Here is a 26,866-nt window from a genome sequence, read left to right as displayed (position 1 = left end):
CAGGATCAAATTCCCCAAAGACTTACTTACTTCTTTTTAATTTCAAGTACTGACAAAATTATGACTGATTCTCAGGTCTGCAAAGGTGTGTCATATCCTCTAAGGCAATAAATTCTCACTGGATCGTGGTAGGCACATCAGAAGAGGAATGTTGTCCTCAAAACTAGCTGCAGTGGGAATGAAGGATCCCAGAGGGGGAGTAGCTGTGGGGCAATATATTATATCCCTGAGTGGGAATGGGATGAGTTTGTGCCCTGGCATTTGTAGTTTGCAGGAGTTTTGCAGGGTAAATAGGAACACAATAGGAATTGATGTGGGGTCAGAGAGTCCGGGTTGCTCGGTCCGAATCCAGCAGCTCTTGTCAGCCAGGAACGGACTCACTCTGGTTTCACACAAAGATAAAACTTCMCTTAAAACCTCCTGGACTTCCCCTTCTTGCACTGGGGTTTTCACCAGGTTTGTTTACCTTACAAAAACACACATGTGGAAAGAGTACAAAGAGGTTAACTCCATCGACTGCGAGCAGCGGCAAAGGCGGTGCGGCGAGAACTGAAAACGCAGCCCGTTTCAGGGAAAGTGAAGAGAAACCATCTCCTCACAGCAGCGGAAATCATGCCACGGCCGTTTTCCACTACTCTCCCACCCGACGGGCTGTTTTATGATAAACTCCACAGTTAAACAGCAGTAGGGTTTTTCCCTTCGTGCAGCGCTGTGGGGCTGATGAATCACCGAATTGAGGCACATGCTCGGCTCGGCTCGGCTCGGCTCGGCTCGGCTCGGCTCTCCCTGTCCCCCTGGGCCGCCCCGCTCCCTTTCCCGGGCGGTCCCTTTAAGGGGGGGCCGGCCCGCGAGCGCTGCCATGGCAACGGCGTGACCGCCGTGACCGGAAGTGCGCGGGGTCAGAGGCCGCGGGAAGATGGCGGCGGCCCTGGCGGCCATGGGCGATGGCGGCGGCGCGGCGGCTCCGTGAGCTCCTCCCGCCGCGGCCCCGTCCCAGGTGAGGGAGGGAAGGAGGGAAGGAGGGACTCGGAGGGGGAACCGGGCCGCGGTGCTGGCGGTGGCAGCGGCGCCGAGGTTSCCCCGCTGCCCTGGCCTCGCCGGTTCGTTCTCGCCCGGCGGGCTCTGAGCCGCCTCCCSTTTCTCCCCAGGCATGGTCGCCGCGCTGTAGGACGGCCGGGAGCCGAGGCGATGGAGGAGAGCACTTGAGCTTGTCTGCGGGGGCGTTCCGTGTGTGTGAGACGTGTACGGTACCCGAAACCTCGGTTTCACTGCTGCTCTTTTTTGTTGCACCTGAAGGAATAAATAACCAGAGGCCTATTGCTCTAATCTCATCCTTACTATCTTTCCCTTTGGGAAAAAAAAAAAAAAAAAAAAAAAGAGAGTCTCTTGTTTTGACTTGCACTTACACAGAAACTAGTCAGGTTTCTTTTTTTTTCCAGCTGTAGCTGGGTGGTTTTCCCAGGTTATTGTGTCTGTTGTCACTTTTCCCTTTAGCATTGGCGTGTGTGCTGCTGTTTGGGCTGGACGTGCCCTCTGGCAAAGCTAAACTTTGACCTGAATGGTCTCTTGTGCAGTAAGTGCGGGGTGAGTGCTGGAGCAAGGCTCCTAGGTTTGCACAACCGGGCTGTTCAGCACACAGCTGGGGCTGCAAGAAACCGCACACAAAAAATAAATACTGGAGTTAAACTGGGCGTGCAGCTTCACACTGGTGCTTATGTGTAATCGTTGAAATACAGTTCTTGGTCACTGGACTTTTTTGATCTCCACTTTTGTTAGTGCATGGATTGCACTGCACTAATGAGTAGTGTATTTTGCTTAGTGATTGAAAGCATCACCATATCTCATGTATTTCATAGCAGCTGTCTGTTCTGTTCAAGACACCACCCAGGCTCTGCTTTTGGACCATTGGACATTTTAGTTGTAGATAGAATGGTAATATTTTATTGTTTTTCAATCATAAGCTTATTCCACTATAAAACCGAGAGATTAACAGATGAGTCCCTCTCCATCCTGCGTCCCCCTCCATCCTGCTTCTTACCTAACAAATGGGGAGACTACGATAAAAAAAAGTCAAATTATGTCTTGAATTGAACACAGAATTCTAAAATGTGTTGGTTGACTTTGTAATCGTGTTTTATAGTATTATCTAATAGTAGGAATGCAAAGCTGCAGTGGCAACTGTACCTCAGCCAATCAGGCTACCCTTTAACAGTTTGAATACATAGTTTGGTCAGTGTGTGGGCTGCAGCTGCAGAGTGTGGTCTCATTCCTTTCCATCACTGGCCATGGGTTGTTGTTACTCYCTTTGTAGTGGATTTAGTGGTTGGATGATTTCAGGGACAGTTGATCTAACAATTTTATGGGGATGGTTTTCTGTCAGATGGAAGTTATTCYGCTGAGTGCTTGCTCTGATATGAATGTAAGCTGTTTCTCCTTCTGCACTAACATAAACCAGCTGTGGGTCAACCATAATGTGAAACTGTACCTTGACAAACCAAATCTCAAACTGGTCATTCAGAAAATCAGAACTACACCTCMAACTTCTGAAAAGTTTCAGTTTTGAAAAAGAAAAGTCATCCATGTGTAGGGAATATGTGGTAAGAGTGAAGAAAGTATAAGCCTATGAAGGAACTTTCCCATCTTTTCTAGAGTTTTTTTCTCCATTCACTGCTTGCCAAAGTGTTTCTGTGCTAAAAGAGGGAAGTTACAAACCCTTATTTAGAACTCAGGGACTGGTCCACTGTGTGTACTCAGTAAGGCAGAATGTTCAGGGAAAAATAATATTGTACCCTACTGTGAAAGCCAGACTGGGGTTGTGCAGGGAAACCTTGATTCTATATGGTCCAGCTCCTCAGTCTTGATGAGTTTGCTTTCATGGAGTTGCCTGCCTTCCCCACAAAAGCAATCTGGAAAGAAGATTGGAAGTGTCATGAGGTGTCATCCTCACACTCACATGGGGTTTTAGCGGTGTTAGGATTTGTTGGATCAAGTAACCCTTTCTTTAGTTGCTCAGGTGGGAAGCTGTCACATGTTTCATCTGTTCCTGTAGAGTCTCTACTTCTTCAGGAGCTATTTTTAGTAAAGCCACRTTCTTAATTCTTAAATTCTTAATCATCTGAACTGCTTCAGGTGCAAATCTTTTTGTCCTTCTGCTGGCTTTCTATATGATTCTGTCCAAGACTTTTCTCCATGGAGTTTTCTGTTCTTAATTTTTGTTTAGACAGTCTCATGTATGTCTTTTCTTTCCTGTCACTTGTCCCATCYTTCATTGTGCTGCTACCCCTTACTCCTCCCAACTTTGCTTTGCCAAAGGACATTTTTTTACTTTCGTTGGCTGCTTCTTCCAGTTTYTTGGGACGTGTAGAGTTTCTGTCTCAATTTATGCTTTCCTCCTACCTCATCAGTATTTACAAATGATCTGTGTTYTCCTCTGTCCTTCTTTCCTTGTTTCATTCTCCTGTTCTCTACTTACTGTCTTGTTCAAGGCTGTCCCTTCCTCATTCGCTTGTTTCTTCAGGTCATGGTGCTGGGAACACACAGACATGAGCTCCATAGTCTGGTTAAATGTTTTATTAGCACTGGCCTGAGCAGAGCTGGCTTGTTTGTATTTTGTTTATGGCGCTTGGTCAGCACTTAGAGCCAAGAGAGGGGGAGATGGAACCTTTGGAGAGTTGAATCTTTGGAATGGATCCCTGCTGAGTGTGGGCAAAGGGTCACAGTTTGATTTTACTATTTGTTGCCTTGGTCTGAAAAGTAAATTKCTTCTGAAAGACAATTCTGCATTGTGAATTGTCCAATTTTTTGCTGTAGCAGGACACAGTGAGATGTAATAGAGCTATGTGAGCAGAATTCTTCAAACATAGACAAAATGTCTCTTCAAATACTATTTTTTTTCTCCTAGCTGAGCTACTTTACTTATGAACTTGAATTGTTTTGATACAATAAATATAATTTACTTAATTAGGTTTGTTTGTTCTAGAGTTTCTTAATGTACACAGGGGCTAAAAACTGGGAGAGTCTTTACTTTTAGTGTAAAATTAGTAGCTTCACTGGGTTCCCACGCTATCCGTTCATGAGTTTGAGAAAATTAATTTGCCTTTAATCTGGCAATAGGCTGAGGTGATTTCCCCTTGAGAACAAAACCACTTTTTTTCCACCTTGCTGCTTTTCAGTGTGCTTTTCCAAGATTTTGCACGTGTGATACTAAACCTCCCCTGAATCCTGAGGAATTTTTTTCAGGCATGCTTTGGTATAAAAACTGCTATTGATGTTACTTTAGGTATCAAGGGAGCAGGTATTGTTTTCATTCTAGTGTTTCTGAAAAGTATTGCTTAATCTCAGGTGCTTTTTCATTTAGCTTATGATGATTTTGTTGTTTTTAAGGCATCCAGCATCTCTTATGTTTGAGGGAAATTTTATCTCTATCTGCTTTTCTTTTTTGATGGTGGTTTCAGAGGTGCCATGAAGGCTAAGTGAAGACAGCCTCATGGGTCTGCATGAAGCAGTTATGTGGATCACCACACGTAGCTTGTAGAAAGAAAATTAATTTTTCCTGAAAAATTTCTCTGGTCCTTTATAAAATTATCGTTTGAATTATGGTGTTCTGGAAACGGTTGTGTCACCAGACATGCTCACAGTTCCTGAGTGCCTTCTTATATGAATGACAGATTGTTTTGTACTCCTTTCACCAAATCAATGAAACAACAGACTGGGTCGTAACAGAATGCTTGGCTTTTAAAAGAGACCAAGAAATAAAATATAACCATTAATTCTTCTTGTTAAATCAAAGACAAACAAAGGTAGTGTAGGTACTGACGAGTACATTCAATCATGATTTTGAAACAGCAATGGAGTTACTTTGAGTTCTTGAAATCCTGCTAATTGCATCAAACTGTTAATGATTGTTGCAGATCAAGATTTAATTTGCTGTTCAAAGTAACTGGAATTTACAATGGTAATGCATGAAATGGACAAACAGATCTGGGATGAGCATAGGATTATGTTTCATTTTTGTTTCCTTTTAACTTTTGCGTGGTCAGTATGATAATGATTCCACCAARATGTGAATGTTAATTGTGAAGTAACAGAACATATGACTCTTTAAATCCATTTGAAGACCCTCTTTGGTGTTTGAAGGTCAAGGTGTTGCTGTCCTGCTACATGATAGAGCTTGGCTGAAATGCCTTCTATGACCACTGATGCAGTTTTAACAGGGATAAAAGTGCTAAGGARCCTCTCTTCAGCTTGATCAGTTCTTGGAATGACAGAAGCAACAGATAAAAGATTCCAAGCGTTTTTTTTTGTTTCTTGAAGTAATTAATTACGCATCACTTGATAATTCTGCTCTTAGATTACRTTATGGTTTCTCTTATCTGGTGTTAGTACTGATGTTTAACATTGATTTCCTAGAAGTCTTTACACAAACAGCCTGCATTTGTTCAGATCAAGTATTAACATTATGTGTTTGAATTCAGAAGGTAATTGCATATCTTGCAAATTACCCAATGGCTGTTTCATCTTGAAACATTTAGAAATCCATTTCAGTTTCTCATAATTATAAGGTTTTAGTCAGACAGCAATCTAAACTTAGGACAGCACTTTGGCAGTGATATGCTTGTTTTTCTAAAATGAGCACAGTTTTTGTGGTTAAATTTTCCTTTCATTTAAGTATAGATTTTAATCAGCGTGGGCCAAACTTTTCCAACCATCTTCAAAATTAGCTCAAGCCGTATTTTAAAAAGTATGTTCTCCTAATGTGATTTAACTTATGTAGAAAAATGTATGCATAAATTAATGTTTCTAAGCTGATTAATGCTTTTGAAGTGTTTTTACCGTTTGTTTGCAAAAGAATGTTTGTAGACAGGCTCAAACATTATACTAGTAGTCTCTTTGTAATAAATACTACTGAAAGCACTTCACGCTGTGTTTCTGAAATTTGAAAGGTAGCTGTTCAGAAAGAAACTGTAAATTCCATTCAYCAAGAAGCTAAATTGCAACATCAAAACAAAGGAAAATGCCTCTGTTTTTCCAGACTCTCAGCAGGCATTGTTCGAAGTTTTGGAGATTACAGAAATTTTCCTTGGTTGAATTGTGTGTCTTTGGGTGTGGTGTAGTCACTATTTTCAGTTGGTGAGTTAAAGTTGTAAACAGATGTACACCAAGTTCTTTGTAGAGGACATTCAACATTGAATATATTGCCACACGGAAGTGGGAAGGAGTATGAATTGCATTTATCAGGTGGCTGTTACAGCTCTGAGTTACTGCTAAGTATTTGCTTGTTTCACTTTCTAGAAAAATATTTTTAAAACCCTCAAGTGAAAAGACACCCAGAACTATTGCCAATCTTATATCACTGTTTTTTACCCAAATGCAGACAAAAGGGTCTTGGCTATACTGAGAAAGATTTCCAGTTGGCAGTGTGTTCAGAGATCAAGTGAGTCAATCTGTCAGCAGACTTCTCTTCAGATAGACCATTTCTCCTGATCACAGGTAGAATGAATTTCTTTCCCTAAATGTGAGGACAAATACAAGAGAATGATAACTTCTTTGCATTTCCATTATGTATTTTTATATGAGATGTGCTGGGTAGCTTTGATAAGGTGTTTCTCTAGTGAAAATAATGCAAAAAAAAAATTCTGTCCTAATTTGGACATGGAATTGTGAGAARGTTCACTTTGTTTTTTTAAATGCCTTATTTTATTATTCAGATGCTAGAAGGACTAGATCCTTCTGKTTTTTTAATACCTGCAGTAATTGTCCATCTGTTCAGCTGATCACTTCCATTTGGCATCATGATCATGTTTGGCATCTGCTAGAGTGTTAAGAGCATTGGTTTTGAAAAAGCTCATCGTACTTCAGCAAGAATAAACAATAATTAGTTTACTAATGCTTGGTAAAGCTTCCCTTTTTTTCTTCTAATTACTGCAGCTTGTGCTATTACTTTTAAGAAACTTACATGGTGCAACACGATTAATTTCACTCAGTAATTTTTTTTCTCATAAACAGGACTAACTCTTCCCCAGAATTCTTGTGGTGCAGTGGGAATTTCTTGAGCATTCTGCTCATTRAATAGCAGTTATGTATTATATCCTCATTGAAAAGCAGCTTTTAAGTCTTCTGGTATGATAAGCCACGAGACAGCRATGACCACATGCTAATCCATGGAAGATAAAACTTTTCTAAGTGAGCCAAGGTGCAAGTGGCAGCTTTCAGGCTATGGGTTAGAACTTGGAGTTTGTTTCTGGTTCTGCTGGGTAAATTTTTAAGAGTGTGTATCAGCTGGAGTTGGGGGCCATGTGTTCCAGGGAATTCATTGCTTGGTTCTTTTACAAAGCCAATGAAAACTGCAGAAGATGTCCCAAAGAGCAAAAAAAGTAAAAGAAATACTTACCTAAATCTCAGTTTGAAACCAGTCCATTTATTTTTTTTTTTCCCAAACTCTTCACTCATGAGAAACTCCTTTTCTTGAGTGCAACGTTTTAGAAAGTGTGAGGTAATACACTCATGCCAAGGTTATTGAGACAACCTGTAGAGTTTGTTAACGTAAGGCTGATAATTTCCTTTCAGCCTCCTACRCAGACAGTAGTTTTCTTCTGGTCTTCCCTCTTTAGTGTGAAAACACCACTAAATCTGTCAACTTAACTAGTGCATTTCTTAAAAGAAATTGCTAAAACTGTTTTCTTTTTAAAGGTCCCTTGCCCAGGTCAGTAGATTTGTCCTTGGGACAAGTAAAAATGATGGGCTGCCAGTGAGCTATTTATGTGTAATTTATCATCAGATAGTGGAATTTTCACTTAATGTCCTGAGGATTGGCATGCATTTCACGTTTGGAAAGGGGATGTTTGGTTTGTTCAAATCTCTCTTAAATAATTACAGACTGTCTTGGAAGATGGAATGCAGTGTTCWGGTTATGTTTGATCTTTCTAAACTTTGGTGATAGAAGGTTTTAGAAAAGGATTGGTCTTGCTGTGTTTTGTGCTGCCTCCATGAGATGGATGGATTTTGCACCAGTTTCCTTAGAAAAGTACTTGTGTGCCAATCTGATTTACAATAAATGTTTTGCAGACTCATCTGTTTCTAACCATTGGAAGTGACAAAGGGTGTGTCTCTCCCAAAATTATGGCTTTGCTCAGAGAAGTGTGTTCTTTTATTAGGAACATCAGGTTTAAATTTTCTCTTGAATACCAAGTTTTAAAKGAAATCCTTACAGTTACCCACTATTTCCATTGCTTACATGGGCCTACTATTCATAGCAAAATGAATACTTCATTATTTTGTCATAATTTATTCTATCTTGAGATGGCAATTTCCAAAATTTACTTCGAATAATAATCTCTGTAAAAATGGATCTCACAGAATATTTTTACTCATGTTGTAATGAAGATAGGYATTGTATGGATTGTAGCTCAGTCTATTCTGAAGAAAGAATCTTGGTCTTTTTGGTAAATATTGAGAAGCATTTAGTTTTGCACCTCTGTTGGATACAGGGTTAAATGTTGAACCGTGTCAATTCCTCAAAGCAATAATCAACTGCACGCTTTAAGATAATGCTTGAACTGAGCAGCACATCTCATTTAGAGTATGACAGAGTAAAAGAGCTACATGTTTATCTTGTCTGCCACCTTAATAGTTTYTGAAAGACAAATGCCTGCAAAGTTGTCAAAGGTCAAACAGCTATTTTTTTGTGTGTTTTCTAATTACAGTAGGCCATCAGAGGACCTTGAGAGATGACTGATCTGCAAGATTGAGACAATGGCTCTGTAGTCATGGAAATTAACTTTAGGCAGAAGCAAATGTGGCTTGAATGGTCRTAACAGCAATATTGCTAAAATGGTTGTTGATAATGCAGGAAAACATATTATCTTCTGTCTAAAGGGAAAAACAGCTGAAATTATGTGGGTTTTGTTAAAATAATTGCAATAGGCTAGTTTACTGAAGAACAAACATGATGTRTTACACAGCACCCCTGTGCAGTAGTTATCTTTGAAAATGTACTAATAACGATTATTTTTAATTGAATAAAGAACCTTATGAAAAGTRTAGAGGATGTAGTGAAGTTTTGATTCTTTCAGTCACATGTTAGCAAGGTTTTCTGATGTTTTCTTCTCTCTGTGCCTTTGCATCCTGGGAGACCATCACCCTCCTACAAYAGCACCATGCCCCTGAAATGGCTATAGGATATACTTCCCCTTTTTTAAGGGAAGCTTTAAGTTATTCCCATGTTGTCTGTGACCCCAAAATGATTCAAGCCCTTGTTCATTTTACATGTAGTCAGTGGCAAATAGAGATGCTAAATATGGTTGTTTTTTTCTTTTTAACTTTATGTAAGGCATCCATAAAAATCTTTTAGGCAAACTGGCACTGGTTGTATTGTCCATAGCTTTGTTGTCATGAGCTCTGGACATTCAGCTTGCCTTCAGAACTTAAGGTAGTTCATTGCTGTGAGCAGAAAGGTAAAATGAGTTTGCATATTAGAAGGAAAGATTGTATTTCCAATCTCCATAATCTCTCACTGTGTCATGAAATAGAAAAGTAGCTGGAAAAGGCATATTTAGGATAGGTTTTTGCTGAAGTTTAGAAATAATTAATTTTTTCATAAATATAAAATAGGCAAACCTTAAAATTTAGGGAAACTGGTAGCTTTGGATTTCAGTGCAAGATATTCTGTATGTACATGGTATTACACRGATGATAATGTTTACTAGAGGTAGCACAAAATTACATGGGTAGGAGATGTCCAAAAATTGCAAAACATTGTTGCAATACATATGTATTATGTTGCAATACATATAATCCCACAGGCTGCAGAGTATTTTAGAATAAAAGTTTTCAACAGTACTGAAAATTATCTGATCACTTAGGAAAGTAATACTTTAATGAATGCTTATAGCAAAACAAGAGGGAAAAGCAATTATCAACAGGTATTTCTTTATCACTTAAAGACTACTCTTACTGCTACAGCTCTCCAGCCATTTAGCCAAGGTTTACAACCTTTGCAAGGGAGTGTGTATTACAGACTCAATGCCTCTTGCCTCACTACCGTGTAAAGATTCCATTTCCCCGGGATATTTGCATGTGTAGCCTTAGTTCTTCTGCACTCAGCTGGTACAAATCTCCCTCTTAAGAACTTGTGTTTTGGTGTTAATGTAGAGGAGTGGCCCACCCTAAGGAACTGCATCTAYTTCTGTGTGACTTCAGTGTCTGTCCTTCTGAGAAAGATTATGGCATGCTTTTCTGATTTCAGTGTCTTGAATGATTTTGGAGTGAAGTTATAAGAACTGAGTGAAGTTGTAAGAACTTTCCTTTCTGGTTTGGGAGCTATTTGTTGTTAGAACTACCAGTCTCTTTTGTTCTTAAGAACTATCTCTCTCTTTTGTTCTTAAGAAGAAAACAATCACCCAGTTAACATCTTTCTCCTAAGCTGAAYTTGTAAGCTCTGTCAGATTTCCACCAGACAGTACTGAGTAGAACATAAAGGAGAAGTTAATGTTGGAGTAGKATCTGGAGACAAGCTGCATTGTGGGCAAGTATTTTTCCGTTTTCCAAATGTTAAGCTTCAACCACGTTAATAATATTTCTACAAAAACATTACTCGGCTAATTTAAAGCAAAACTCTAGAACTGTTATATCCCACATGGCATGAAACATTCCTTTTTTTTTTTTTTCTTGGTGTATTAACTTCTTACACAGAAAGGAAATGAATTTTAGAAAGAATGTTGTACATTAACCATTTGAGACTTTCTCTGTTAAGGAAATACCATCTGTCAAGAAAGATGCAGCCAATGTTGAGTTATATTAAAAACATTGTAAAGCAAATATTTCTCAAGGAAAAGTGGTTTAATTAAAATATTTTAACTGTTTTTGCTCTGGAAAAAACCTAGGAAATTTCTATATAAGCACTCTAAATGCAATCGCAATAAAAACTCAGTTTCAGAAGGAAGTTGGCTTGGATAAGCTGTTCCTTAATGTAGAATAAAGAAATTTTCTGACTACAATGTAACTAGTAGGAAAAAAAAGAAAAAGAAAAGACTCGGTATCRTTATTTTATTGCCTTCAAGTTCTGTAATCATGCTTTCATTGATTCTTCTTGATGGATAGAATTTATTTCAAAAGGAAAAAGGTTACTTTTTAGGGTTTTCATATTAATATTTTTATTTGAAAATCAATTCTTTTATGAACATTTAATAGGACTAGAAGACATCACTATTTTCCTCTACAGAAGCAAAGAAAAGTACTCATTAAAAGGTACCTAGATCAGGCATGAGAAGCATTAAATATGATAGGATTTGCTCTTTCTTTAACCCAGTCTAGCCTGCTGGTACAAGGAATTGGACACTGACTGTGCAGATTTACTCTAATGGCTTGAAATGCAAGCTTTTGCTTTAATTAGGAGTTTGGTCTTTCACCCATTAAACTGTTGGTGCTGTCAGACCTACCCTGAAATGTAACAAATCCAGAAACAGTTATATCTGATACCTTTCTAGATAATGCTCCAATTGTTTTTTGTTTTTTGGTTTGTTTTTTTTTTTTTAAATTTAGCTAAAGAATTTGAAGGGAATGATTGAAAGTTATGTTTTTTGGCCAACTTAAATGCTGAGGTTTTGGTTGTATACAGGAATGTTGGATCCTCCTTTGTTTAAGATATCCTACCTTGTCATCTGTGTGTTTTCCTTTGTCCCTTGAAAATAATAAAATTGCRTTTCTTAAGTTACATGATTGCTATTAGAGATGAGCAGCTGTTATTCTCCCAAATTCTYTTCACAGTAGGCTCATGATCTTAGACTTAATTAAAATACCAACAGAAACATAAGTGACAAGTGATATATGGGCTAAGTTTTTTAATGTCACCTACATCTCCATATTTGAATTGACATTTGTATTTCCATTAACACATTCTCCTTTTTTTTTTTTTCCCTTAAAAAACTTGCTCTTTACCATGGTTTGTATCTTAGGAATGCCTTCAAGATTTAAAGAATGTCATCTGTAGAACCCATTTTACTTGTTGCATGTGCTTGATGTTGTATCCTGCACTGAATAAAGGATTGAAGATGGTCATCTGAAGGTTTCTTTAGTTAAATGCCACTGAAGAACTGGATTTGACTTTTTACTTAAAAAGCAAGATATGTAACCTTATTAATAGTAACTACTTGTGATTCTTGTATTTGAATAGTAAGGTTCCAAGTTGGACGTCTATAAAATAAAGAATGTAAAGCTTTCGCAGCTGCAATTGAAGCTGATAACAACTGTGAATTGTGCTTGTGATGTGCTGCACAGTGACAAATATTCTGAAAAAAAATTARTCTGGAAACATTCCAGATTAAGCAGACACAATTCATATGCTGTGTGCTCTAGGCCTAGAGTTATAAAAATATAAATAGGATCTTTTGTGAAAATAAATTATTGAAATACAATGCTTTCAGAGAGCAGTATAATAAGCATTAGATGGAGGAAAAAGGGGRGAAAAAGAGGGTTTTGTCCTAGAATTTTAATATCTGAGCACTTGCTAAGAGAAGGCGAGAAAGAAATACCAAGTAATTTCTCCCTGTTCACACTGCTGTCAAGGGCTGTGCATTACATAAGGTGGTGTTCCTTCGTGAAAAAAAAACCAGCCAGGATGCAATAGCCTTAAATCTGGGGTTTATAATTTCTCTGGTTACATTGTGCAGCTTCAGTATCCCAAATGGGTTTTTTTTAGTGGTCTCCACTGTGAATGTAGCAAACTGTACTTATGCTGAGGATAACCCCTTGCTAAAGGTGATGTTCTCCCTCCTGTAAATTCTTATGGTGCTGTGTCTGACCAAAACACTTCTCAGGCTAAAACGAATGATGATGTGTTAGACTTCCATAAAATCACTTCTTCTGTAGTCTGAGACTATGAGTTCCTGGCAGTCTGTTTTACTGTAGGCAAATGATAGATATCYGAGACTGACTCCAAAGAGAAGTCACTGGATTGAGTTCCTGAATATAAGTTCAAGAGCACCAGAAAAAGAAATCTGTCACTATTCCAAGTTGTTTCTACAAAGCCATTTACACTCACAAGTGATTCTGCAGTTTGGCTGAATTCTGCTTTATGCCTCTCATTTAAATCTTCCTTTGGTCTAGAGTGAAACAGCTCCTTGTCTATTTACTTATGCACTATTGAGCATATGGTTAACGTGCCAAGAAGTAAGAGGAAAATAGCCTGTTCTAATTTCCGATCTYGCATTCTGAAATTTTCTTCATAGCAGCTTGTGAAAATGGTATTGGCGGACTAGGACCACTTAGTCCAGTTTCAGGTTGATATCTCTGCAGTTAAGGTGAAGAATGTTGATTGGGATGYCTTTCTCCCAAGGAATTACTATTGAACCTCTATGCTTTGACTTTTACTGTCTAATCTGTGATAGACAGCTTTGACTAATCTTTGTTGGCTTTCACAGTAAATTTCAGCCTCCTAAATATGTGCTTGAAGTTACTTGATCTAAATGTATCTTACTCTTTTATGATATTTAGAATAAGACAAAGCTGATTTGTGAACTGGTAGACATCTTTGCAGTTGATGGCTTGGAGAGATGCATTTTAAATGAGGTGTGAAGCTTGGAGCTTTAGATTTATCAAAGCTTATCTTATTTGATGAGCAGTTAAATCTTTTTCAGCTTTTGCTTGAGGACACAGTGATCATCTTTTTTAGATATAGCTAATGACAAATTACAATTAATGCCTTGAATTCCCTGCAAGTATTAAAAAAACCAAAATTCCTCTATGCATTCTGAAAGTAAGAACTTTGRTTGGAAAAAGTGTCGCCATATCAAAGTGTATTTTTGTTATCTGGTCTGCATAATAAAGTGACTAAATTATGTTACTAACATGCATAATGTCTTTACAGCAATTGTAGGTTGTAGATGTTATTTAATAGAGTGTCTTGCAGCTGACTTGAGATGGTTCTTAACGTATAGAAAAACCTACTTTCAGCTTAAAAGTGTCAGTTATGATATCTCTTGATGTAATTTCCTATCTATATGTTTGATATTTCTTTCTGACAGTATAGAAGCTRGAGATAGACAGTTATAAAGAGAAATTATTTGTCTAGATAAACTGTTGTGGGAGAATTGATAGTGAGTCCCATTAGCCATRTTGTGTTGAACTGCAGCCAGACATTTTGAAATACTTTAAATCCCTAGCGTTCCTGAGCAACGGGAAGAGAATCCTTTTCTAATATTCATTCTGAAAGGGATTATTATTTATTTTTGTTATAGTTTGGTTTGAGAATCTCAGTGAAGTATCAGGAAATTACTACATTTTTCCTTAGTGACTAATGCAGTCAAACCTGATTTGAAGCTTGGAATCTGTTACCAGTAAAAAAGGCTTACAAATATGCTGTTAGAGGTTTTAGATCACTTACAATTTTGTATTTTCCATAATATAYCTAAAATTCCATTTATTACTTGCTCTATTGACATTAATCTCTTTCTTCTTTGCCTCAGTGTTAGTTATTAAAAATTCTGACATCCTAAGAAATGCTAATCACATAACTTCTCATTCTGTTTGTCTATTATATCCCTTTTTCATACTGGAGATTACTGCAAATTGCTCTGGAAGCACTATGAAAGAATAATGGCTTCGTATGAGTAAGTGTAAAGGAGCTTTCAGTTGTTGCTCATTTCTCCTAGTCTGCCTGCCTAGGTATTTGGTATTGGGTTCTGTTACCAAAATGTGGAGGGAGAAGTGTTGGAAGATCAGTGAACACTTTTGTTTTGGAATATATTTACTGCTTCCTAAAGTAATTTGAACTATATCCATAGGTCATACTGATACAGACTTGCTACCTTGTGTCTCAGCCTTGCAATACTTCACAACAACATCATCAGCTTTATTATTTGCTTCATAAAACTTAAAGTGTTTGAAATGGAGCTGAGGACTGATGAATTTTTAAGTGACTTTGTGGTCTCTTTAATTTTGCAGCTAGCAGGAAACMGTTGCTTACATAATTCAGTTTCCTAAAAGTTGGCCTTAATTTTTCTGCTCTGAGTTGGGATCAGGAGCAAAGCTATTATGCTAGAGGCTAAAGGAGAAACCCCCTCATGGTGAATTTGGAGGGCCATAAGCTCTCTTTCTCTTCTTGTAAAACCCTGTGCAGCAGCTTAAGTGAAACTTTAACCCTTCAGGCATAACTTCCCAGGTAATCAGGATGCTCTAGATTCCTCCCGAAATTTTTAGAATTGAGACCCTGCTCTAACACATACTGGATAAACTGGRGAGAGTTCAGTGAAGGGCCACAAAGATGGTGAGGTGGCTGGAGCATCTGACATATGAGGAGAGGGTGGGAGCTGGACTGTTCAGCCTGGAGGAGAAAAGGTTTGGGGAAGGACGTGTTATCAGTGTGTACAGGTACCTGAAGGGAGGGTGCAGAGACCATGGAGCAAGGCTYTTCTCAGTGGTGCCCAGTGACAGGACCWGAGGCAACGGACATGAGCTGAGACACATCACACCTTCTTTTACTGGGAAGGTCRAGTCAGTGAGCATTGGCACAGGCTGCCCAAGGTGGTTCTGGAGTCTCCCTCAGGGATATTCCTAAACTGACTAAATGCAGTCTGGAACTGGCTGCAGTTGGTCTTGCTTGAACAGGAGGATTGGTCCAGGTGACCTCCACAGGTCCCTTCCAGTCTCAGCCATTCTGTGTAGATTTATTCTCTTTAATGGTATTGTGTCTGTATTGGTTTGAGATGACTCATGGATGATTCTCTTTAACATTGAAAAGATGCCTTATTAGCTCCTTTAAAATTCTCAGAGGAAATAACTACTTAGCTTTAAGTAAGCTGCAGAATAAGGGGTGTTATTTGGGAAACAAGTTTCCTTTCCACTTTTAAGTCTGTCTTAGTAGTCGTGTGAATTGCAAACGGAAGCTGTAGTTTTAGCTGTTGTTAGAGCAACTTAAATGCACGTTGTAACTAAGCCACCATGGAAAAAGAATACTCCTTCCTGAGGGGGGAAGGTCAGAAGAAAACTGTGTAGTCTATTTTGCTATAGGCTGTTTCTCCTCTTGTGTAATGGTCTTGCCCTGTAAGAAGGGAAAGAAACACTTTGAAACACAGGAAAATGTGGTTGTTAAACCACAAAAAAACACAGAAAAATAAATTTCAAGAGTGGCTTTGATACTATTCACAATCTCTCTCACTCTTGATTTTTGTTTCCATATTGATAGTGACAGTTTAAAGAAAATAATAAAAAAAGTGACTTTCCTTAAGGTGATGGAAATCTGCTTGTCATTTCTGAAATGCTGGTTTATTTTCACAGCCTTAAATACAGTTACTTCCAAACGTGCCTGTACATTTTAATTGGCCTTCTTAACACATGCTTTGTTGTTAAATGAAACATTTTTATTGGCACAAAAATATTTGCCCCACCTATTTTCATTTGCTAATGGTGGAAATGGTAACATTAAAGGCTGTTTAAAATATATGAAGTGAGTTCTGGGGTCATTCCCCACCTGTTGTTTATTTTGGTTTATGCAAGAACAGTCAAAAGTAATCATGTTGGTGAAGCTCTGTCATCTAAGTAGTGGTTTTGGAGACTAACAATTTACACATCAACAGGTTTGGCTTCTTCAAGCAAAGCTTGGGACTTTTGTGTTAATGAACAGTGAACGTTGGCAAGAAAGGTCACAGCTTTAAAGTAACCTAGAGTACACTGTACTAAGTTATGGAACAAAAGACTGTAAATACAGAAAACCTTTGATTAACTTCTCCTTTTTAAAGTGTCTTGACCTTTATTGAGTTCCCCCAGCTGACATTTTTAGAAGACTTTTAGTATTCCTTTCATTATAAAGGTTTTATTTGTGTATTTGCTCCCACATATTTCATTGTCATCTTCTGTGCCATTTGATTTTCTTTAGCTACAATGGCATCTACATTTCACATCAGCATGGTTTCTGTAGCTGTGGAGTAATGTACACCCTTTTTGTACAAAATTCTAGAAATGCATTTCTTTTACTAGATGTCATCTTGGTATGCAAAAGAAAATATAAAGCAAAATTGAGAGAAAAAAAAATGACCAAAGCTGAAAGCACCTAGGACAACATTTGAAAGACAGCATAATGTATTTGTATTAGGAGTAAATCACATAGGATTCACATCACATATCTTTCTATTTTAAAACTAAAAATTATTAGTTGCCATTTCTATTTAAAGATAATGACATATTTAGTCAGACTTAATGCAAGTGAATCATAGTATTACATTATTATTKTATTAAACAGTGATTGTTGGTTGTGTTTCTTATACTCCTCATATTTTGGAGAGCAAAAATAACTTCTCAGCACTCTGGAAGTTGCTCAGACATTTAAGTCTGGGGTGGTGATGAATAAATTATACTCTAAATAAGGCAGGCAACAGGAATACATATTTTTGTTTTCTTAGACTAGCCTTCTCCAGCTGGCACCTTTCCTTCTCTTTACCCCCTGTGGTTTTAGCCACGTAGGCTGTATTATATTASAAATACTTGGTTTACAAGGAGTCACTTGGTGACTTGTAAAAGACTTGGTCTTTTTACATGATTGCTTGTGCTGCTTCTGCTGTCTGTGCTGGTGGCTCCCACCTGTTCTTTAAAGGGCATGCCAGGGGGTGCCTTTTAGTATGGCTGTGTCCTTCCTATCCCCATTTCCTCTCCTGGGATTGCTGCAGGAGAATGGAAACTTCCTCCAACAGTTAAAGGCTGATTAAATCTTAGTAGTTGGCACCTTGGACAGCTGGCCAGCCCAACCAGACCTCCCTGGCTTGGAGCTTCTCAAGAGCATCCCTTGCTCTGTAATAACGGAACAAATCCCAGATGTAAGATTTAATCTTTTCCTTACTACCTTCTTCCTCTTTAACACTGTGTTCCCTGGAGCCTCTAAGCTGTTTTGCACATTCTGAGCCACCATTCACAGCTAACAATGCCTTCTAGTCAGATATTCCATAAAATGGCAATTTTTCCTTAGGCAAAGATACAGCATTTAGACTTAAAAAAAAAAAAAGTCACCGGATTTTAAGCATGGGGCTTCTGACTGATTCCCTGCTACTGGTAGTTGAGTGAACCCGAGGGTGTGATTTGTACCTTTGTTGATTGAATGGGCAGGTTGTCTGGCTGCTGGCAGTCGTTTTCCTTTATGAATTTGGGTACTGAGCAAGACTGAAGAAGGCTTAAAAGATTGCTTGTAGAACAAAAGGATTAGGTCTTTTTGTATAGAAGACAAGATCAGTCTCCTAATGAATGAGTAATATTGAGAAGAATGTAAGCCTGAGTATTTTATGGCATAAGATAAATGTTAACAGAGGCTAAGAATAAACTCACCATCTCTGTCTCTTGCAGGCTTTCTCCCTGCACCTTCTTATCGAGGTGTCTGAGAAGACACAGTCAGACAGGATGACTGGGTGCACTACTGCTGATTGTTTGGCAATTTCTGTGGTTTTTCCACTGGTCATTATTTTCAACATCATACAAGATAACAGTCTCCTAGGTCAAGACACTGGAAATATTAATTCTCTGTAAATGTTGTTCTGTTCAACACAAGTCAGATCTGAGTTTATAGAATACTTTCATTCTTCAGCCCCGGCAATTTTCCAGTTTTCTGAGGGCAAGCAGCCCAGCAAACACTCCTTCAGACAATTCCTCATCTTTCTCTTTTTTCCAGAATGAAAATCCAAAAATATCAGCAATGGGGGCCAAAATAACAAAGGAAAAGTGGGTGTTGCCACTTCTTGCCAAGTTTTTTGTAAATGTTTCTCTCCTTCCCTGTCCCAGCATAATAGCAAAACTTCCCAAAGAATCCACAAAATAAACCAGACTCCTTTTCAGCCTCTGCTCTAATTCAGAATGGATGCCATAAGGAAACTGTGAGAGAGCAAGTACTGTAAAGAGTATTTATCTGTTACGGTTTTATTCCTCATCAGTTAAGTGGGCAGGAAACTATTAGGACAACTTGATGGTGCTCAGCTGTTATTCTTGTTTTTAGGGTATCAGTTGGACTGATTGGTCCCAGTTGCTTCTCTTCCACTTAATAGCAAGAAATCTTAACTGGGGCATGAGTGGATAGATTCGATAGTGTAAGGCAGACAGGAGTGAAATACTGTTACAAAAAAGCGGAAAAATCAGCGATACAAGCTCCAGAGAGTGATCCTAAGCTAGGAGTTCTCTCCTGATTGCGTATTCTTCCTTCAGTGTCAGTGAAATAATTAGAAATAGTAGGGAAGGCGAGGGGGCATGGTAGGCAGTGAGGTGCAGGAATTAGTTTTAAGCAGACCAGAGGTGGGATTAGAAACCAAGGCTGTGCTGGCAGAATGAGTCAATACAATAGAGGGGGCAAAGAGCACTGCTGGATCAGAACCTAAGACCAAAGGGTAGCAAAGGGACAGGAAGCATGTACTTAGAGCAATAATCAGGATGTTGTTTGCAGCTACAGAATAAACCCTCTCTGGGTTTCTTCTGTACCAGGAATCTGCAGCAACTTCCACTGATGGAGTTCACAAGGTCAGCTCTTTGGCTCATGTTATGCTGGTGGCTGGCTGCAGTTTTTGTCTTGAGTCACATGTGCTGCTTTTTCTACAGGTTGTTCATATTTTAATTGAAATTCTTGCAGTTACAATGAATTCGTTATTGTGAGAGTTTTAAAGAGTTTTTTTTTCCCCCAAAAGTGTTTTTTATCAATAAGCCATTGAACCTGAAAGTGTTCATACGTGTGATAGTGTCAGTGGCTTTATTAGAAGAAATTCTACTGTTTGAACTTATACATGCAAACTCTTGAGTTTGCTCCCTTTTAATGTGTCAGATCTGCACAATTGATCTGTATAATGCAGTCACTGTGTATGAACTGTGCCATGACACATTCAAAGAGCTAATAATTGATTCCTTGAAACCATCTCTATGCGTGTGAGTCATGGTGGGACTTATGACTTCCCTAAAATGTTTTTTTTTGGTGCGATTATTGTGATCATTCCACAAGGGTTAAGTATCTATAATGTATTTCCAGGTCAATGACTGTCAGGCTAGAATTCCAAACTAAAGGGAACAGCCATCCAAACTGAGACATGGTCAGGAATTTGAGGACCATGTCTGTGTAGGAAAAGAGCTTCTCAATTGCTGTGCTTTTGCTTTTATTTTGATTGCTAATATAGTTTCTTTTTTTTTATTTATTTTGGAAAGTGCTAAAGCTAGAAAATTTTATTCACTATGTCCAGGCAGTGTTTCATTGGAAGACTCCTGGAAAACCACACTTGTTCAAGACAAACATGATGTCATTTCAGTAGCAGAATCCCTTTGTGAGCCTCCTGGAAACAAATGTTTTACATGAGGACTCAATTTTTCTTGTTCTGAATTAATTCTGAATTACCCTGCAGACTGTATTTGTGGTAAACTTTTTTGAGAAAGCGTTTTCTTGGCCCTGTTTAGAGTCAAGACTGAATGTGAGTTGTGTTTAGAAGCTGCAGAGGTTGTAAGCATGTGAGCAGGTAAATGTGTCAAGCAGAGCAGCTGGGAAGATCAGTGTCCTTTAGAGCTTCCAGCAGGTGTTTCTGTCTGCTCTCCAAACTATTGTGCTCTCCATTAAAAAGTGTGTTGGCCTGGAACAGCAAAGCAGCTTCCTTTTCTTTCTTTAATTAGGTGATAACTTAAGATATTTACAGAGGAAAGAAGATAATTTTCTTAAGCAAAGCCAATTGATAACAGGGATGTTGAGGACCCATCTTTATCTCTTGGGATCTTTACCCTTCCTACATCTGAACAATCCCTGGTTTCCCGAGGGCAGAAGCAAAGACAGGAGGCTGCCTCTGAGTGTCATGGAGGGAATTGAGATATAAATCCAAATGACCTTATTGGGACTTCGACATATTTGCTTTCCAGCTGATTGAGAACATAGCCATGAGAAGAACGTGCTTGGGAATTTTCCACCTGCCCATTTGATGTAGGAGGAGAAAGAAACCATTCATTTCCTGACAATATGTCTGAAAACTGGAGATGGAATGGTTATTTAATGTGTTTGGGTTTTGGCAATCTGATTCACAGTTTTTGTAGTTGCCAGTTCTTGATGCAACACATTTTTTTATTCCATGAATAAAAAGATGCAGCAGACAAATCTTCAGTGTCAGAGCACACTATGGCCTATTCTCTTGTTTTGTTCTCCCTCTAATAGCAGGATAAATGAAAATATTTTGAGGCCTGTCCTCTTCCATCAAACTTCTGGGAAAGAAAAAAGAAAGGGTGGGAGGGGGGAGAAGGGGAGGACAACAGCGTGGAAAACTTTATGAAATTGCTTATGGGTTTCCTTTTCATGTGAAATTTCCCTGAAATTTTCCCCATGACTCATTTCCTTTTTATTCCTTTCTAGTCCATAGTTTGGGCTTTTTTAGTTTTTTTTTTTTCCTTTTGAAAGACAAGTTGGTAGCTTTTTTCTGCCCAGTGTGATGTGGATTTTGCAGTGGTATGTATTCATAGGGACATTGCAGTCTATTCTCCATATGGGCAGTTGTCCTCTTGTCTCTAATTTCTCTGCACAGCCCATCAGCAAAGACAGGAAGCAAGACATACACAGGAAGCAAGGAATATACTTCCAGAAAACGGATATTAATCATGTGTATTGTGTGAGGGAAGAGGTGGTGGGAAATAGGTTTTATTTTAGCAGATGTCTGTTGATGCTTGCAAAGGTCCTGTGCTGAAAGAAGGTCAGTGAGGGAATTTGTAATGATTTCATAACTTCTGCCTTGCAGCTTTCAGTACATGCTGATGTACACGCCCTTGGATGTAGACTTTACTAGAACTCATTCCCTAAAATGTGACCCGCCATTTTCTAAGTGGTAAAGCCAGCTTTCTTCTGGATTGACAACTTGTATAGTTAACGCTTTTCCTTGTCTAGTGTGGGAGATTGCAAAAGATTGACAGAATTCCAGTCATTCACCAACCCATAGTCATTGCTACTCAGAAATGGAAACCATGAATCCTTGTATTTAATGTGACTCCGTCTAGTCTGACCAAATTCTTGGACGTGCTTAAAGCTCTACAATATGACTTCTCTTACAAGGGAAAAAAATCAAGACTGAAGGTTCTTGTACSTCTAAGATAARGCTTACTTCTTTTATAGAAATAWCCACAAAAAAGTKYTCCTCTTGTRCARTTAGTGTTTAGTAAAACAATTCAGYGCATCTGGAGAATTGTAAACTCTTGAGGATCTTGGCAKTGTTTCTTGGAATATCTGATTCCACAGAGGTTTGTGTGATCAGATCACCAAACTATATGAATGCTCTTCACAGTGAATTAAGGCYACTCCTCTCCCTGCCCCCATTCAGGGTTCAGATGGATCAGTGTGAGTATTTAAAACAATTATGCGRTTTCTCTAGTGCAACAAAATTATTTAAATTCCCAATCATTAATTTACTGGAAAATAAAGCATAAATACTATAAGTAAAGTTGCCTGCAGAGGTWCATTTGATTTTGATATTACATTGGTAGTGTCTTTGATTTACATAAGCACACACTACTTCCATAACTAGTTGTTCCCTTTTTTGAAACATAAGCAACTAAATGGGGAACCTTGAATGAAGAATATCGCTTACTCTTAGAAATATACCTGCCTGCTCTCCTCATAAGCAATACAGTCCACCTCACATTGAAAATTTAATGATTTAGCATCTTCATCCTTTGTCAAAAAGGAAATATTGTAGAGAAATTAAGGTGACTTCTTGTCTAGGCTCTTTCTATATCATTTATAGCATAATTTCTTCTAGTTGGATAAATTGCTACATCTGAAACAAGTTCAGTATACTAAAAAAGAGGTCTTAGAACAAACAGCAAACTGAAATCCAAAATGAGGTTAAACTAATATAATAAAAAATATAAAACTACCCGCACACACCTTCATACCCCAGTATAACTAGAGAAATATCCCCTGCTTTCACTTAGAGCTGTTACATGGTAGGATCTTGCAAATACTGAAAGTGGTGCTTTTTCCTCAGCTGTGGCTATTCTGTCTTAGTTCCCCTTTCTGAAATGAAGTGAGTTTTCCATCCAGGAATAAGTAACAGTGTTGCAGCTCACTTTCAGTTCTGCATTTCCATATGTAAAGTGTGAATTCTTGGCTTCTGTTTTGGGTATCAATACATCTAAGTATTGATAGATACTCTCCAGCTGTTTGTTCAACCAGATAAGAACCCTGAGCAAAAGCTTTGCAATCTCATTTTTGTGTTCTTGTCTCTGTTATTTAAAGGCCAAGTTCTTCAAAATTCTGTGCATGCTCAGAAAGTCCCTTGTTAAACTAGGAAAATGAAATTTCTGAACTTCGACACTTTTTATTATTTTGGATTATGAATAATTTGACTGGAGACAAATGTGGCTATTCTTGAGCCATGAAGTGAACTATCCACTAAATGGAGCTGTCATTACAAAAACAAGAAAAATTTTGGAGTTGGAGTTACCTCTTTGATGACTGTACTAAGTAGTCCATTATTAAGGATGGGCAGATTCTATTACCAAAGTATGATATGTATCTGTATATAGAGTGTATGGAGCAAGAGACTGGGATATTCATGAGTTACTCTTAGAAACATTCTTAGGACTATTAGATTCACAGCACAGTAAGTGCAGAATCTTTGTCTGATGTGTGTTTGATATTTGTAGGTTACTTATTTTCTTTATCGTTTCTTTTGAAAATAGAACTGTAAAGCTGTCATGGCCGTCACACTTGCCCAGTGTGCATCTTGCCTGTGGTGCTTTTTGAATACATATGTTGATATGGAAAACAAGTTTAGCTGATAAAATTCAGTAGTGTTTGTAACGTTTTCCTTGGCTCTTCATGTTATATTATTAATTTTGTCCAGTTTATCTAAATGAAAACTGAAATTTTGTGGTTGGCTTGCAATTCTCTTTATAGATCAAAATTATTGTATCAAAATATGGGACAATAGCATAATAGTGGCAGATGTGAGATACCACTTGCTGGTATTTGCAACCAAATGTTGTTGAGTATTGTTGAGTAGCATTCCATAAACATTTGTTTTAGCAATCTGATGGTATMTTCTGGCTTTTAACTTTGAGGAGACAAGTCCATAACTAAAATACCACCACAATCTAACACAGTTTTTCCCAACTGATTGCATTGATGGAATGGTYGTCATTTGTGTGTTCAAGTCAGCAGGATCAAACTGAAAGAAAACTGAAGAGGGAGCTATTTTGCAGAAGCAATTAATTTTGCAGGTTTTTTTCATTGCTGAAGTTTGTTGTGATTCTGCACATTTAGACCTTTCTTATATGTAAAAAGAAAAGTGACAATTTTATTGTCTCTTTTTATCCTCTACATATCTCAGTATTAATGAGTTGGATTGCCTGGCTCTTGAACTGGTCTCCAAAACAGCTTGAAAGGGCTAAATTTCATTACATTCTGAAATTTTGTTTAGAAATCCAAGCTATGTGGGTCTACAGGGATATGTTCTTGTAAAAAACCTTTCMTTTCTAACAGGAATCTCTTCCAGGGCATTTTTCCTTCACTCTCTTTTCGCACAGGAAAAACTTGGAAGAATGTTGCCTGCACAGTAATTTGCATTTGGAGGGTCCTAATGTTCCAGAGATTTGAGGCATTCCTGAGGTTAAGTGTCTCTTTAGCTTTTCCTACTGTGATTGCAAATTTTACCTAGCAGTTCTAAAATATTAACCCCCTGTAGTTCAAGCCTTCATGAAAATAAGCTGTGTGCATATTTGCTGCTTCACAGAGAGAGAAAGTGCAGTTTTCTTTTGTGAAATTAGATTACAGGATGAGCCTACTGAATAGCGTGGGATGGGATAGGGAATGAAGGAGAATAATTCCAGTGACCCAACCTAAGGTACTTATGTAAATGCCCAAAATGAAATGAAGGAAATCCTTTGATGGATTGGTACTAGGCTTGGCAAAATTGCATGAGGTAGTTTTGATCCAGGGTTTTAAAAAGTCTGTACTACTTTGCTGGTAGGAAGCAGAAGGCAGCTAATTTCTTTTCAATTTAATCTTTTCTCAAAGATTTTTTTAAAAAATATAAACAACCAAACCTTTTCTCCAAAAACATARTAATGTATTGTCATAAGCATACAAAAGAGGTAAAAGCTAAGTTAAAAGGCAATTCTTAAAAGTACTTTAATATCTATTTAAGCTAAAATACTTGAAGAAATGTGTTCCTTTACATAAGCAGGTCTGGCTATAGAAGCTGCTTGTGGTTTAATGTTTCATCACAATAATGGCAGCTTAAACATGCTTGCCAAGAGACCATTACTTTTTCTTCTGCTGCTCAGGCTCTTCCAGTGAAATATCTTTAAGGTGAGAAAATGTGTATTTAACAGAACCTGTCATCACTGCCTGTGCAGTGAGAGAGCTTTGTGTGAACTTCTTACCCCATTCCACCAAGCATAATTGCTGATTTTTCTGTGGAGCAAAGTTTAATTAAGAAAAAAAAATGAAAAGAAAAGAAAAAGGGATAAAATAAAATACTAGAATTAGATGTGATTTACAAGGACAGGTTTTAAAAGTGACTTATGTAAATAATAAAGATTATTTGATCGTAAATACCATAGTATTCTACAAAAAGTTTTCCTTTCTGGAAGGAAATAATTGGGAATATTCATCTGATGTTAGAAAATTAGTTGTTCTATAATAAAACCTTGATACTTAGAATTTTTTATTTTTATCCCTTAATGATTATCCTTTCAAAGGACCAGCTTTACCTGTTTCCTTTCAAAAGAACTCATCATCCTGTGCCAGATGGAAACAAAGAGCAACACATAGTGGGATTAGTGCAGGGCTACCCATGTGCTGTTTGACCAGTCAGCTGCTTCCAAACTGGGTTTGTATTACACTGGTTATGTATTCCTCTTTGAAAAGGGTGTTAAATTGTCATAGCATTAAACTAGTGAAGGTGGGGGAAGATCAAATGCTGGGTTTGGTGACTACTGCTATCTTATCTTCTACAGCACAAGTTCTCAGAGGTGTCACCTTTTTTGTCTGTTCCCAGTTCTCTATAGCAAAAAACCCCAAATAAACAAAAAAAAACCACTTTGATTGCATAGTAAGTGTGCTAATAATATCATAATTTAAAACTGAATTTRCTGTATGCATTGCCCATAAAACTTTTCTAAATATTGATGAAGAAGGTTGTTTCATTTCTTAATATCCAAATCCAGAGCAGAGGGAAAGTAGACTCAAAGAATAGTTTAATGAGCATTTGTCTTCAATTTATTTTCCTCAGTACTCTGTTCTGAAGTTCTCATCAATACATCAAAATTAGTAATCTGATTTAATTGCCCAGCAATCCTTGACATCACTTAGTCCAATGATTGATTCCTCTTACTGGCAGTACTTYAATAATATGTGTGTTTGATCCCAAAAGAAGAGAGCTTCTTAAAGTTGCCGTGAAAGCTTCTTTTCTTACTGTAATGGTTCAATAAAATGTTCAGCTGTGGCTGAATTGGAAAGGAAACACATGCTGTTGTAGCTTGTATCTATGTTGGAAAAAAAATTCTATATAATAAATCTTAGCTGTTGTTGAAAACTCTGTGCTCAGCAGGAATTCATGTTTCCTCAAGTTGTTTTCAAATTTTCTCCTTACTGCATTTTGAAAATTCTTTTACAACCAGCTTTACCCCTCTTTTGCAAGTTAGACAAGGATTTTTGGGAAATACGGGTGGTGGAAAACTGAATCTCATCTAGGCCTGAGTCAGTACATTAATCTTCAGGGTTGTAATTGGTTTCAAATTGTCTTTGTTAGAAGGCATGTTATTTTGCCTTGCTTAACTGGAGTACAGGGCTTTCCAATAGCTCTAGGCTTCCCCTTTGACACAGTGTGTTCCTTCCTTCCCAGTGCTGCATTGTTTTGGTTCTTTCTGTCCTCTTCCCGGTTGTTAATCTGCA

At 38.0% G+C, this 26,866-nt stretch overlaps 1 protein-coding gene across 3 annotated transcripts in view; it reads left to right on the top strand.

The window, feature by feature from the left end:
• The first annotated feature begins 878 nt into the window (after positions 1 to 878).
• Positions 879 to 26,866, top strand: part of LCLAT1 (lysocardiolipin acyltransferase 1) — a 115,153-nt gene continuing 89,165 nt past the window's right edge. Inside the window, exons 1-2 of one of the 3 annotated variants that reach the window (XM_057378189.1) lie at positions 932 to 997; positions 1,149 to 1,242. Coding sequence is in view for 1 of the 3 variants with exons in the window: in XM_057378188.1 (XP_057234171.1) it covers positions 945 to 997 (53 nt within the window). In the remaining 2 variants the exon portion in view is untranslated. Of the gene's footprint in view, positions 998 to 1,148; positions 1,248 to 26,866 lie in introns of all 3 variants that reach the window. The other 2 variants (XM_057378190.1, XM_057378188.1) reach the window with 2 other exon arrangements.

The sequence above is a fragment of the Malurus melanocephalus genome, unplaced genomic scaffold (genome assembly GCF_030028575.1).
Source record: "Malurus melanocephalus ecotype Western Australia unplaced genomic scaffold, MMel_1.1 scaffold_345, whole genome shotgun sequence".
NCBI lineage: Eukaryota > Metazoa > Chordata > Aves > Passeriformes > Maluridae > Malurus > Malurus melanocephalus.
The sequence above is the reverse complement of the archived record's forward strand: the minus strand, read 5'-3'. Positions and strand labels throughout refer to the sequence as shown.